Source organism: Protopterus annectens, chromosome 7.part0, assembly GCF_019279795.1.
Source record: "Protopterus annectens isolate FY-2018-M chromosome 7.part0, PAN1.0, whole genome shotgun sequence".
Lineage (NCBI taxonomy): Eukaryota > Metazoa > Chordata > Ceratodontiformes > Protopteridae > Protopterus > Protopterus annectens.
Genome location: NC_056739.1, coordinates 1315383079 through 1315398389, shown reverse-complemented (window position 1 = coordinate 1315398389; position 15311 = coordinate 1315383079). Strand labels below are relative to the sequence as shown.

At 37.8% G+C, this 15311-nt stretch overlaps 1 protein-coding gene across 1 annotated transcript in view; it reads right to left on the bottom strand.

Annotated features, from left to right (window-relative positions):
* ADAMTS9 (ADAM metallopeptidase with thrombospondin type 1 motif 9) overlaps positions 1-14816 on the bottom strand; it is a 1232634-nt gene extending 1217818 nt beyond the window's left edge. The window contains exons 1-2 of the mRNA XM_044077927.1: positions 14453-14816; positions 13690-14066 (exon numbers count right to left, since the gene is read on the bottom strand). Coding sequence (XP_043933862.1) covers positions 13690-14066; positions 14453-14546 — 471 coding nt within the window. The 5' untranslated portion in view covers positions 14547-14816. The remainder of the gene's footprint in view (positions 1-13689; positions 14067-14452) is intronic.
* Between the last annotated feature and the right edge of the window lie 495 nt (positions 14817-15311).

The window sequence follows — 15311 nt, the reverse complement described above, 5'->3', positions numbered from 1 at the left end:
CCTGGGTAGAGAAATGTGTGATAAACAAGTATCAGGGTACACATATGAAAAAGTAATGCCCACAAAAGCTAACAGATGAACAAGTATCAGTGGATCTGGAAATGCTAACAGTGACATCAGGGTGGATAATACCTGATGAGATGGTGTTGGAGAGATGAATAGCTAAAGTTTAAAGAACAATTTGCTACCCAAAAGCAGCAGGAGTTAGGGAAAAATACAGATGGTAATAAGGCAGTCTGAAGTGTACAAGAACAATTTACTTTCGAAACAGGTGTGTGGTTCCTAGGAGAAATATTAAATTCTAAGAATGTAAAGGTTGTAGACAAAGATTGTATTTGGTTCATATAGAAACCTGTTCGTTGCTGGTACTGCAGGCAGAGCAGGAGATGTAAAGAACATGTACATATTCATCATTTGCAGAAAGTCCTCACAATATCTGTAAGCTTGACTGTGCTGTCTTTAATGTGCTCCATTCTTAATTTCTCCTGTTTGATTACAGCATGAAGACCTAATTCTTGACTCGCTATACTTCTTATTTGAAAATTTAAAAAATGTATGAGCTTTCGCCTTTCTCCACTTATACACATACAATTTGTATTTTTAGCTGGGGAAGCAGACATTCTGTCATCTAAATTAGGATCAGAAAATGCATTTTCTTTAAGCCAAGAGCATTCATGATCCTATTGCTTGAAATGTAGCAACTTTTCTGAGAGAGAGAGTTTTGTAATGCTCAGGCTACCTTGAAAGTTACATCAATGAATCTGATACACATTTGGCCAAATAAAGATAAGGCACTGCACCTGCCAATTAGGCAAGTTAAACATTTACTGTGCAAGCCAGCAGGCGGGATCTACTTGTTGGAAATGTATATGCCAGCAATATTAGCTACTAATGAGTACAGCTAAGCCTAGGCACAAGAACACTAATAAAAACAGAACGGTAAAAAGCTATCCAATGCAGAACATTTACAGATTAAAGGAAAGGGGGAAAAAACAGAAATCCATGACAACAGCTAAGTGATGTTCAAATGTTTGTAGAACGTTTGAAGGAAAGACAGTAAATTATAGAATGTTGGTGGAATTATCAGCCTAGTAGAGTTTTGTGTTTCAAGCAATCATGATGCTCAGGTGCAAGTCCTTGCACTTCCTTCCGGTAGCTGAAATTCAACAATATTTAGTCTTTCTTTCTTTTTCAGACTAATAGAATAAAGTAGGTTGAACTAATTATGATTTTGGAGGGTGGATCATTTGGCATCAGCTTTGCAGTATCATTAACAAGTGACATTAGAAGTATTTCTCTGCCTTGTATATAGATTTTTAAAAGACCTATTCTATCAGACCTATTATATATTCACAAGACCAGTGGCATTACAAACACTGACTCAAGGGATCACAAGTTCTTTGGCAAAATAAATAGAGCATATTAGCGGGATAGGTTTGTTTCACTGGAAATACTACTTCTATGAAACCGTCTTCCACGCAACATAAAGCAAAACACTTTTCTTACTCTATTCAAATGTAACTTGGACGAATGGATAGGTAACCACAAATTCCCTCCATTTAACATCCTTGTCCCTCTTGGAGAGGGGAAACATGTAAATGTCCCAGCATATCCTTGTTTGGCCTATCTCTGGGTTATTTATATGCAAAATATAAGGGCTAAAAACTCCCATAGGAATATAAGGTTAGGCCTCTTAAGATCCTCATAGATCAGTAGTTTTTTAAGCGTCTGTGAACCTATTAGCAAACATAAGGCATTTTAAATTATATAAAAACTGGTTTAAGAGGATGCTGTCACATGCTAATTTTAGTTAATTTTTGTTTTATTTTCTCATACTCTAAGTAAAAAATAACCTTTGTTCATTAGCTGTATTTTTTCAATTGTCTTGCATCATTCGAGTTGGCATATTGTTTAACTTATGTCACTAGTTTATTTTATGAACTATTTATTTCAAGTATCTGCTTGTTTTGCTAATAAGGAGCTTCCTGCCCAAAGTATCTACTGCAACTTGGCCTAGCCAGTTAGACATTCCCATCACCAGAATATAAATAAATAAACAAACAGCAATACTACTGACAAAGTTCTTGTATTAACATCTTTATCATACACAGTTCAATATTCCATAAGTCCCCATCAAGAGAGCAAGCAACATCACACCCTGACAGTATTACCATAGTAAGAATGTAAAACCAAGTGTATAGTTGTACACAAACACACAGACTCAATTAAAGTAACTAAACAGGACAGCGGATGGGACTCTTAGATAATCAGCTAGGGTTACCACCTGTCCCACTTTGTGAGGGACAGTCCCTCTTTGGGCAGTTGTGTCCTGCGAAAAAAATGAAAAAATGGCAGATGTCCTGAGATTATTGTACGAAAATATTTCCTAAGTTTTCTTTCATAGTTTCATAAAACAGTTATTTTTTTTCTGAAATACCTAAATGTTATATGAAATAGCATAAGCAACTCAAATGCTACACGAATAAGTTTTTATTTTGGCAGAAAGGTGAAGTTCTATCATTTGTATTGGTCATGGGTATGTTTTGTCCTGCTAATCTGACATTTCTACGGAAAATGTCCCACTTTGAGCATTTGAAAAGGTGGTAGCCCTATAATCAGCACAGGGATGCAAATTGTATTGAGCTGTGCTGTTGCAACATTTTGTGGTTCATAATTGTACACATTCTCACCAGGGCTACATCTGATTTCCATTACTCCAACTGCATTACTACAATTTTCTCTGCTCAGCTGAACACCCTACCAGCCAGTGTTGGTAAAGAAATTAAGGTTCAGCAGACAATATGTGGGCATGTGGGCACAGGCTTGCTCCCCTCGCACAGTAACAGAGAGACACACACACACACAGACACACACACACACGCACACACACACACACACACACACACACACACACACACACACACACACACACACACACACACACACAGTGAAGTATAGCTCAGTGTGACTGAACTCATACCACATGTACACAATGCCCTTGTATTTTACAGTCAAAGGGAAATGCAGTATCACATTATAAAAGGTTGTACAAGACAGACATTAGTGGGTAGAAGTCATGTTGTAGTATGCATGTATGTATGTATGTATGTATTCCAGGATAAGATACTGTAATGGTACAGTACATTTGTTAACCTGTTAGTAAGCCCATAGAGTGCAACACCACCACAGTTCCTATTAGGTTGGGACGGTGAAGGAGGATGTCCTGTACCATTTGTGCCTACCAAATGATATATCTGGTACATGTCATTGGAGAAGTTAATCAGTGTATAATTAAAGCAATCCAAAAGCACACACAGGACACACACACACACACACACACACACACACACACACACACACACACACACACACACACACTCACACACATACATTCATATCTGGAAATAAAGACTATGCTGCAATTTTCTTATGCAAATCTAACATTGGAAGCATTTATAACATTTTTTTTTCTTGTTAAATGTTGTTATAGCTTTAATGTAGTAACTCTCAGGCATTTTTTTATTTTATTTTGTGTTTTGTTACTGATAAGTACTCTGGACAGAAGCGTCCCTTTTCAACAGTGACCCCAGAGCACTGTCTTGCTAAGTGACTTGTCCAGAGTTACATAGAAGGTATATGGTGGCCTTAATCCTCTGTATTAACTACCAAACCTTCATTAATAGTTTCATTTTATGATAAATCACTGAAGTATTGTGGTGAGTCAAAAATGCAAGTATCTAGAATTTCATAGATTTCTTGTTTAGAAAATTAATTTCACTGCAAACCTGCTGTTCTGTTAACTTTTAAGTTAAGTAAAGTAGTCCATCTCTTACCTGTCTCTGATTTTGTCTTGTATTTCTGCCCAGGTCTATGTTAAATCATCGAACGCTTAAAAAAGTGAACAATGATTTATCAAACTCATGTAAGCAAAAGCTTACAATCTCGAATGCTTAGAACAGCGAAATGGCAAATTAATGGAAGCGGCCAAGCAATTTCTTTCCCAGGGAAATAATTTGCTTATATGCCGTTTTGCTATTTTGTCTTTTCGTGCTTTCAAGTTCGATCAAGATGCATTTGAAAGAATGCATCTTTGATCATTTAATAGGAACCCTTTCTGCCCTGTTCCCCATTAACTTCTTTTTTCTATTAAAACACTGAAAATCACAGTCAATAATATGTCATTAAAATTTCATAGTTTTTATTGTTCATAAACTGCATATCCATGCAACAACAATTGTTATAGATTCTTAGGTAGTTAATAGGCATATAGTCTATCAATGAGCCCAGCCAAATTCTCAAATGTTCAAAAGTACTGACTGAGTTAAGTGAAATGATACACGCAGGAGTCAAACACTGTACCTTTAGATGTAGTTCATTAACAGCAGATAGTCTTTATCCTCTAAGCCAACTGCCAGAACATGCGTGTCATCTTTTTAAGTGAATTAAAAGTTGTCTGGCACTTCAGGCCAGGTCTGACACTTTAAACTATGGAATCCCACACCTCCTTCTGGTTACTGTTTGACTTTGAGCAAGTCATTTCGCCAGACAGTGCTCACAGGTCAACCCTAAAAAGAGACATTTTGTCCAGTTTGTTAACCTGGTAAACAAATAGCTAAAATAAAATATTATTTCAAACTTTCCCTTTTTGTGCTTTTTTTGCAGCATTATATTTGACTTGGTCCAGAATTCTTGAACATTACAAGAGGAATATTGATCTGGTAATTGAAAAATGTGTGACTTTGTGGCAAATTGTTGAGGGCGGCAGTCATGGAATAATGGAAGGTTTGTGAATTTTATAGTTTATATATTTCTGAAAATTCTTGGTTGGATTTAACACAAACACACACATGCAGAGAATCTCTCTACTCAAGCATAAGTGAAGGGAAAATATTAGCTCTTGTTGGGACTTAAGCCAAAGACATCCATCCATACGAGGGGTGGTTCCTAGCTAAAGGAAAACACTTTAAAGGGAAAACTCCCTGAATGGTATGCAGAGGTGTGTGTGTGTGTGTGTGTGTGTGTGTGTGTGTGTGTGTGTGTGTGTGTGTGTGTGTGTGTGTGTGTGTGTGTGTGTGTGTGTGTGTGTGTGTGTGTGTGTGCGCGTGTGTGTGTGTGTGTGTGTGTGTGTGTGTGTGTGTGTGTGTGTGTGTGTGTGTGTGTGTGTCTGTGCAGAGGATATATTTCCCAACTATCTCAACATTTTTTTGGACATTATTGTGGTTCTTTATTCATAAAAGCTGTGGCTTTCTGGTAAAGGTTGAGGACTGCAGTTGCTAGATAATGGGAAATATGTCAGTTTCAGACTTCATACCCATCAGAAAATGCATGCTAACACAAAATCTACCATGCTAGCAATTTTCTAGGTTTTAAGACCTACATTTAAAATCTGTTCTTGATTTGTGGTGTTTGTCTCAGGTTCTTGGACTATGAAGGTGAGAGGGCATATGGGGTATAATACACTGAACTGTGTGGTTTTCATAGCAGTGAGCTGAAATCTACTTGTAACTCACTACTTATATGTATTTGTTCATCTGATCACAGTAAATATCTGATGTGTACATGGTCATACAAGGTACTGTAATTCATGATCACATCTGTGTGTGCAGATAAATATTAGGTACCTGTATCCCAGAGTGGTTATGGTGTGAAAAAAGAAACTGATTGTGGTAAGCAGGAGCATCATCATAAGAACCATGTGCTTTGGGTATGATATTTTGTTTCATTGTTTTTGTTGACTGTCAATGATGGGGTGTTTATTATTTGACTGTAAATAAACTGGACAACATGAAGTTTTTAGGCATGCAAGTGTGAAATGCACTGTGTGTGAGCTAAAGTAGTTTTTTAGAAATAGTGCAGATGAGTAAGGCTATGGCTGCTTCCTGGGTTATATTCACTCAGCTGTTTGTTTTTTGTGTGACTCAAGTTCCCTTGCCAGACAGTGCTCTTTGGTTGTTCTGGAATAGGGACACATCCAGTGAGCTGTCCCATGTCTGTCAGTGTTTTTGCTGTAAAACTTGAAATAAAAGTTTTAAATGAAATCCAAATATCTGTAATCATTTAGAAGTAAATAAAAAAATAGTATGCTTATCATAGGTTTGAATAGAGTTTTATGGTAACTGGAGAGAGAAGGCCAAGTAATGGGATGTTGGCATGGTTGGGGGGCCCTAATCTATTACCCTACCAAGGGTCGCATTTGAACATTATTTGGCTGTACTTAGACATACAAACACACACATCACCAAACAGCAGCACACACTCATACACACAGTCAGAATTACATATCAGGATTGGAAGTTTATGTAGTGTTTAACTACCCCAATTCCCCAGACAGATTCCCTTCTTTGAAATTCGTAGGTACATGCTGTTATCCTGTATAGCTTTGCATACTAAGCAGCTTGCCTACAAATCCATGCCAGAGATTCCCTAATAATGCTTTTTGACTTTGTAATATTATTGAAAGTCTGCCAAAGAATACGAGGAACGTGACATTAGAGAATAGTTTTACTGTTCTCTTGTTTATTCTTTAAAGTGCTACATATGTCTGTGAACTAAGGAAACACAAGCACAGTTTTCCAAATGTGGTAATAATTTTTAAATACAATTCCATTTTATTATTGTAATGTTAAGGAGCATTAAGTTTTGATAAAAAAAGATCAAGTTACACTCAAACAAAGCTGCAACTCATGGCACACACTAATCTTGCTAGATTTGCAGAATTTAAAACAGAGTGGAATATGAAAGAATTTATTTATTTATTTATTTGACATTTGTTGACCAGGATAGTCCGACTGGGACAGAGCCCATTTTCAGCGGAGGCCCGGGGAGAAAAGCTCCAATGTACAGTAGAAGAATACAAAAATAATAGATTACAAATTCTGCTATTTACACAATACACAATAGAAGAAGGCAAAAATAGTGGAACACAAATTTCGCTAACTACACAAATAGAGTTATGAGTGTTAATTGCATTTAAATAAGGAAGGCAAGTGAGAGTTTAACACAGATACAGTTAGATAGCAACTTAGTGTTGTAATGGAGTCAGAGCTGATGGAGGGTAGTTGAGGGCGATGTAAGTAGGATAAGTAGGGGGGTAGAAGAAGTGGGATTTGGGGGGTTTTGCAGCAGTTAGTGTAAAGGGGTGATTTTGAGTTGATAGTTTTATGGATTAGCAATTGTGAGGGTCCTAGTATGAAATAGGTAGCCTGTGAAGAGTTGGGAAAGGTTATGCACTTACTGACAAGAGATAGGTAGGAGAGAGCAGGCCTTGAGGTATAAAGGTAAAGGGTGGGAGGAAGGAAACATGTGGGAAAGAGGGGGGTTGATAGGTAGTAGGGAGGGAGGATGAGATGGATAGTAGGATGATGAAGGGGAGGTGAGAGAGGTGTGAAGAGACCAAGATGTGTACTAGGTTCAATGGGGGAGGTTGCAGAGGGAAGTCATGAGGTGGGTAAGGTAGTGTTTAACAGAGATTTTAAAAGTGTGGGTCTGGGGTAGGCTTATTAGAGTCAAGGGAAGCTTGTTCCAGAGGATGGCTGGAGAGTAGCTGTATAAGTTCTGTCCTGCCCATTTGTTAGGTTTGTAAATTTGCAGCAGATGTTGATCTGAGCTCCTAAATGATCAAGTGGGAGTGTAGATGGAGACTAGTGAAGAGAGACTTGGACAGGAGGATGGTTTGTTGAGAATGGAGTGGATCGTGAGTAGTTGGGTAAATCTGAGGTGGTTTGGAAACTCAAGCCAGTGTAGTGACTTGAGGGTCAGACAGTAGTGAGATTTGGGTGGTATGTTTGCAGCAAATCTAGCCACTTTGTTGTAGGTAGATTCAAGTTTGGAGAGAAGTGTAGACTGGAGGTTAGTATAGATTTGCGCGCTATAGAAGAGGTTGGGGAGGAGGTAGGCATTGGCTAGAGTTATTCTAGTTTCAGGAGTGAGAATTTTTTTATTTCTATAAAGAAGACCAAGCTTTTGATGGGTTTTCTTAATACTGTGGTGAATGTGAAGGTCAAATTTCAGCTGGTTATCTATGATTACTCCAAGGAGCTTGGTATGGGTTTCTGGAGCTATTATGGTGTTGTTGAGTGAAGAGATAGTGAAGGGGGATTTAAGTGAGAAGTGAGATTTTGGGAGAAAGAGTAGTAGTTTTGTTTTTTGGGGGGGGTTAAGTATGAGATGGTGTTGAGTTAACCATGTTTCGGTGTGGTTAAATGATGTTTGTGTGAGGGTTAGTAGTTCAGTTGGGTTATCAGCTATAGATATAATGGTAGAGTCATCCGTGTAATGTATGAGGGATGATTGGGGACAAGAATTGTGGAGCTCATTGGTAAAGATGATAAAAAGAAGGGTCCAAGGATGGAGCCCTGTGGGGCACCTGTTTTAATAGGGAGAAAGGGAGAGAGCAGAGAGCCATTTGACAGATTGGTGTCGGTCTGAGAGGTAGCTGCTAAACCAAGAAATAGCTGTTGGGGAAAGGTCAAGTTGAGAAAGTTTTGAGAGAAGGATTGGATGAGAGACGTCAAAGGCTTTAGACAGATCTAAGAATAAACAAGAAATGAGTTTGTTGTTGTCTCTGGCTAGGGAGATGGTACTGGTGAAGGAGATGAGAGCAGTGGCGGTGCTGTAGAGTGGACGAACCCCATGTTGGGTAGGAGTGATCAGTTTGTGTTGTAGGAGGTGGGCCATGATTTGTTTCTGTACACAGTGTTCTAGGACTTTGGAGAAGGGAGAAAGTATAGCAATTGGTCGGAAGTTTGAGAGTTCTAAGGAATTGCCACCTTTGTGTATAGGAATTGTATAGAATTTTTTCCAAAGAGTTGGAACAGTTGATTCTGTGATAGAGTGGCTAATTAGAATGGAATCTGGGTATGCTATGGATGGTGCAGCATGTTTTAGGAAGAGAGATGGTAGGTTGTCTGCTGATGAGGAGCAGGGTTTAAGCTTGAGGAGGAGTTTTTTAATGTAGCTAGTAGGGACTGTTTTTAGGGAGAGGAGGGAGTTATCTTGAGGTGTTGTTGTAATGTGCGGGGTGTGGGTGAAAATTCTGCATTAGTTGACTTATGGTGTTGATGAAATAGGAGTTAAACGAGGAGGCAGTTTTGAGGGATGAGTTATTGGGGCAGGGTTTGGGTGTTGATGAATTACCTGGGTGGAGAATTTGGTTGATAGTTCTCCAGAATTTTTTAGGGTTACTTGATTGTGAGGACTGAGGCTGGTGATAGAAATTCTTTTTGTCTTGATTAATTTGTTTTTTGGTGAGATATCGGAGTTCCCTGTAGGTTTGGAAGTGGCATGGGGATTTAGTCTTGGACCAGAGTTTCCACGTGGAGGCTCTTTTTTGTATGAGAGTATGGGTTGCGTATGTTAGCCAGGGGGAGTTGTGGGATTTGACTCTGACAGTATGTGGAGGGGCAAGGGAGTTGAGAATGTTGAGAAAAGTGGAGTTAAAGAATGAGATAGCATCATCAAGGGGTAATGTAAAGAGGGAGGTCCAGTTTATTTGAGAGAGGGTGTGATTGAATGTGTCAAGGTTAAAAGTGGATATTTTTTTGGATTCTTTGTATTTGTGGGGTTTGGGTATATGGGGGAGATTTGGAGGGTTTGTATGGGGCAGTGATCACTGATGGAGTCAGGTAGTGTTTCAGAGTGAGGATAGAGGTTGGGATTGGAAATGAGGATCCAGTCAATGATGGAGCTAGAGTTGGTGGATTTGTTAAGGAATGTGGGAGAGGAGATGAGCTGGGTGAAACCATATAGGTTTATGCTGGTGGAAGGGGAGTTACTGGTAAGGGTAAGCCAATTGATATTAATGTCACCCAGTATAATGGTTTCATTGGGGATGTAGTCAGATAACCAGTTTAGAATCTGCTCTAGTATGGGTATGTTGTCACCAGGTGGTATGTAGATGGCAGGTACTGTTATGGTCTTGTGGGGATTGGGTTTAAAGTTGGCTATTAGAAGCTTGGCAGGAAAGAAGGAGGGAGGTGGATTGGATGGGGGGTTAGGATTAGGTGGCTGAAATACAGAATTGCAACACCACCTCCTTTCTTATGGGTTCTGTCTAGGCAGAACATGTTGTATCCTAGGGGGAGGAATTCTTTGTCAGAGTTGCCAGGTCTCTGAGAGAGTGACTATGTTGGGAGAGTATTGAGTTATCCACGAGTGTAAATTTGAAATTTTGTTAAGGATACTGTGGAGGTTGATAGAGAAGAAAGAGAGATGCATAGGAGGATAGTTGGCAGTGTTCAGGGGACCTTGTGTGGTAGTGGAAGGAGCAGTATGCTTAGCTTGAGGGCCTGGATTCACCAGAGAGTAGGAGGGTGTTAAATGAATGAGAGAGATAGGATGCAAGTGAGTATGGGTTGGTTAGTTTCAGTTTTACATGGTTAGGTGTGGGAGTTGTGGGAGGTAGTTTAATTTTGGGTAAGTTGAAATCAAATAAGGAAAAGAGTGAGGGTGATATAGTGAAGGAGTGGTGTGTGTGTGAGTGAGTTGTGTAGTAAGAGGAAGTTGGGGAACTAGGAAGGAAGGTGAGATGAGTCAATGAGATGAGTCAAGAAAATGTCAGACTTTGACTAAAACCTAAACTCAAGGGCTTTGTCATTCAATTACTGACGTCAGTGCCACGGGACATCTAATGGTCATTTGTGTCCTCATCCTTGGTAAAGCCAGGTGGCTTTTTCTGTCAGGAATATCCAGCCTATCTTTTTGTCAGAAAGAATAAATTATAGAAAATACCACCTTGCCAACACACACAGCAAGCACATACACAAATACATACTCATACATGTATACAGAGGCACACTGATCAAGACCATTGAAAGTTTCTAGAACTTTTCTGAAAAAACATGAAATTCATTTTAACTCACAAACATGGTAATAGAAAAACTCTTTGATGGTCCAGTGATAGTGATAGCAGCATCGAGAGCAAAAGGGGTCTATATTAGGATGTCGAACGATAAAAAGAGTGAGTGCACTTTTATCGAACAGTAAAAGTCGCAAGCACTGAATGCTGAACACAAGGAACAGCGATTTTTTCCTAGGGAAAAAAACTCACTGGGCTGTTTTCGGGACTTTGCCATTTCTTCCACTATGGTGCAATCTCGGAGTTGGTATATTTAAGTAAGGGGGTATGGGGGACACAGCCCCCCACTTTATTTTGTGTTTGGATTTTTTTTTTTTTTTTTGTGGAGTAGCGATTTTTTGCTGTTCCATGTGTTATACATTTACTGCTTCCAGTTTTTAGTGTTCAATAAAAGAGCATTCCCTCTTAATCGTTTGACATCGTGATATAGACCCGAGCAAAAGGCAGTAGATTAGTATTCCCTTCCGTACTCGAGGATTACTTTACTTCATCAAGATAAGCAAACATATGACAAACATGTTAATGCTGTTCCAAGTTACCTTTTAAAATATGATGTATTTATGTTGTACAATTTATTACTGCATTTCTTTCTTTCAATTCCTGTTTGTCATTGTGCATAGTTGCCTGATTTAGTCCCCTGTTATTTTTAAAGCCTTGCATAAATGATATTTATTGCAATCTGTGCAGAACACCATCTGATTTATGTAAGTGACTACAACTTCTGGCTTTGCCCTTCAGGTCCCTTCTGAAAGTAGAACTTGATCTGGTCCTTAAGGTTAAGGTTAATTAATAAGAAATGAGTGCATACATAAACCGACAAACTTATGAATTAATAAATGTGTTCATGTTTTGACTTTTTATTTCATTTTCCAGCATATTTCAAACTTTGCAAGGTTTGATGGGATATTGTCCCAAAGCACTGTCATAGGTGAGGTATGGAAGCTGAAAAAAATATATATCAGCTGTGCCTAGCTCGCGCGCGCATGCATGTGTGAGCATAGCCATGTATCACCATTATATGACCATCTTTTTCACTGTCATATACTGATATCAGCATGGAATGTTGAAGGTCTTGGGTTTAAATCCCATTCAAGAGCTCCATTTTTTCACAACATGCTATGGCTTCTTTAAGGAGAAGAAAAGTAAGATTTATGACCATACCTGTGCAAACTGTTTTCACAAGCTTGTTTCTGAGATATGAAATAGTCAAATGCGATGGATATCAGAGGTAAAATCTGCCCACAAATAGAATTAATAAAACCGATTTACCTTTGCTCCATTTTATATCATAGCTCCAGTTCTGTTGTGGTGCTTTCTATTTGTTGGTACTCACCTTTGCACTGTCTTTCCACAATATAGAGAAAGGGAATATTTTTTATTGTGGGAACTCTGACTCTGACATTCAAATCTAAGACACCACAGGTATCTTTTCCTCTATAAGACATTTGTACTGCCAGCTCAAATACATGAAATTTTCAGCATCAATATGTGACACTGCTATACCATTTTATTTTAAAAGGAACAGGTGAGAATGACAGTACTGCATAATAAGCTGTATAAAATAAACTTTGTAATAAATGCCCAGGAGACCAAACTAAAGCTAGCACTATTGCTGCCAGTAAAAATTATGTTAAACCGTCAAATTATAGTACACAAAAAAAAAGTCATGTTAAGACTTTAGGTTTCAATATCATATTAGGTGGGAGTGTCTGAAAAAAAATATTTGTAATTCTGTTACCAAAATTATTTAGTCAATCAGTAAGGATTATTGTGCTACAGAACTTTTTTACAGGACCACATGCTAGTGGTTAGTGGCCCAACACCAGAAATTAAGTTTTTCATCAGCAAAATGTTTAAGTAAATTGATGGGAGTGTTTCAATGGAATGTAAAACTTACACTTCCAGTCCTTTATATTTGGAAAATATATGTTGTGTCATGATGTGAACTGTTTGGTAGGTATAAAATATATATGTCATTTCACAGATACCACTTTATTCAATATTAATAGACAGATGCTCACATGCAAACTATATAATACTGAAGACATTATAACAACATTGTATAAAAGATACAGTCAGGCATATATCCTCTAAGCAATTATACATAACTATGCTTCACAGGGGTATTTTGACACAAATACATAGCATATCTTGCTTGTTTGTTTTTTGTATCTTATTTTGTTCAAAAGACTATTATCATTTTCTATAATCAGCATGCAGATGATTTTTGCTGGCCACAATCTGTTTTTTCATCAGAGTGCATCACTGAAGATTTACATCCTTAAAGCACCAAGTCAGACTGCAATGGAGTCTGGACGGAGCATTTGTTGCTTAACAACATCTGATTTAAAGAATGTGTATTAAGGAACTATTTCTAAACAAAAAACTCTGAAATAAAAAGAATGCACTTTAGTTTCCACTTATTATTTTTAAAAAGTTGGCCTCCCTTCTTACATCACATATTCATTTCCCTTCCCTTTAAATATGTACAACTGTGTCAGACTATTTTTTTTTCAAGCAGAAGACATCACATGCATCAAATGTTGCCCTGTCCAACATGCGACAAGACTGACTTAGGCATACATCAGTTTCATCTCTCCTTGTTGCTTAGAATGCATGGAATACCTATATAATCCATGCAAGACTGTACATGAAACTGATGTAATATTTCTGAGTACACAGAATAAAAAGCATAGTCTTTTTGAGATATGCTACTGAAGTAAAATAGGGTGCAATTTGCTCTTAAATATGTTATATGCACCAATAGTAGAGCACCTCCATTTCTTCACCTTCGTATAACATCTGAAAGAATGTAAAAAAGCACTAGTACTTACCATTCCTGAGCAAAGACTTAGCACAGCAATGTGCTCTGGATGGCCATTTACCATGCCATGGTAAAAGCAGTGTCTAATATCTTCATCATCTTCAGTGAAAACATCGGTTTGATTACCTTCAGGTGCTCCAAGAAAAGTGACAGTATATAGTGGAGCAATAAATCCAGAAGTGGCAGTTAAACTGAAATGGAAGTCCTTGCCAAAGGCATTCAGTTTGTAGTGGGTTTGGGAAGTGTTCCACTGCTCTGTGGTGGGAGTCAAACTTCGTTTTTTCCTTCTAAAGTGTTGGTTCTTTGGAAATGGTTCTCCAAATATGTTCACACGACAGGGAGTTGTAATGTCAAAATCACCAAGTTCCTTTAGCAGATTTACCGAATCTGTGTTAAAACAGGCAAACACACAACAGGACCTTACAAACAGTCATAAGAAATGATGGCTGTCTTTACATTTATTGCTTGCAATCCTTTATCTAACGCCAAACAGTGGATGACAGTGCACAATGCACAAGTTATATTAAGTTGCATCCAAACAGTAAGCACTTAAATTAAAACTGTAAACTTTTTAGCTACATTCATACAGAGAACCACAAAACTCAGCATTACTGTTACAAATATTACAGATAAGTTTAAAAAACATGAAATAAAGGATTTCTTTATTAATGCAATTTTTAGGAATATTAACACATTTTAATACAACATTGCTAATAATAGTGTGTTAAAAGAACAGCAAGAAATAAACAGTAAATGTAAGTGTAGCATTTTACCTTGGTCTAGATGTAACTGTGTCTTAATTGCAAATGTTTTCAACAAATCATGAAGTAATGACACCATTCCTAGAATCCAGAATATTAGACGCATGACTGTGCCCTTTGCAATGACAGTAATTTTCAAACTTGTATCCTTTGTCGTTTGTTCATTTGCAGTGGCATAATTCCAGTCTTCTTTATTAAGAAATAATCAGCTGCATTCAATATGTCCCTGAGATCCCTCATGACTGCAGGACTCCATTTTACCAGTGCTTGTTCAGGTAATAACAGAATATGTATACATAATACGGAGAGGACTAAAGTTATTTACTTATTTACCTTTGTATTTCAAACCGTTCATGATGAAGGTAAATCACTGAGGCTAATAGAGTTTACACGAAATATCAGATGGGAATCCCTCCCTTCAAACATTCACCAATAGTCGATGAGTTCTGACGGTATCACATTTCATGGCTTGGGTTTCTGCTGCATGCAGAACAAGCTCCATCTCACATGCAGTAACACTGAATTTAACACTCGCCTTAACTTTTGAGAGGAACTGTTTCTTTCCTTCAGTTAACAATACACTGACGTTAAGAAATGATAAGCACATCAAAATGGTACTTGCAGAAAAAGAAGTAATACACTTATGTTTTTTCTTAAACAGCAAAACTGAAAATGTAATAATGTAAGAGAAAAGTATTTTAATATGCATACACATACGCTGCTTTTTTACACATTTCTGAATCAGAAAATACATAAACTGCACAAATTTAGTCAAGGATGCACATTCAGCAAACTATATGCATTTCCCCCCACAACTCAGAGTTGAAGGGTAAATTGGGAAAAAGAGAGTTTTTCTAATAGATTATGTGCA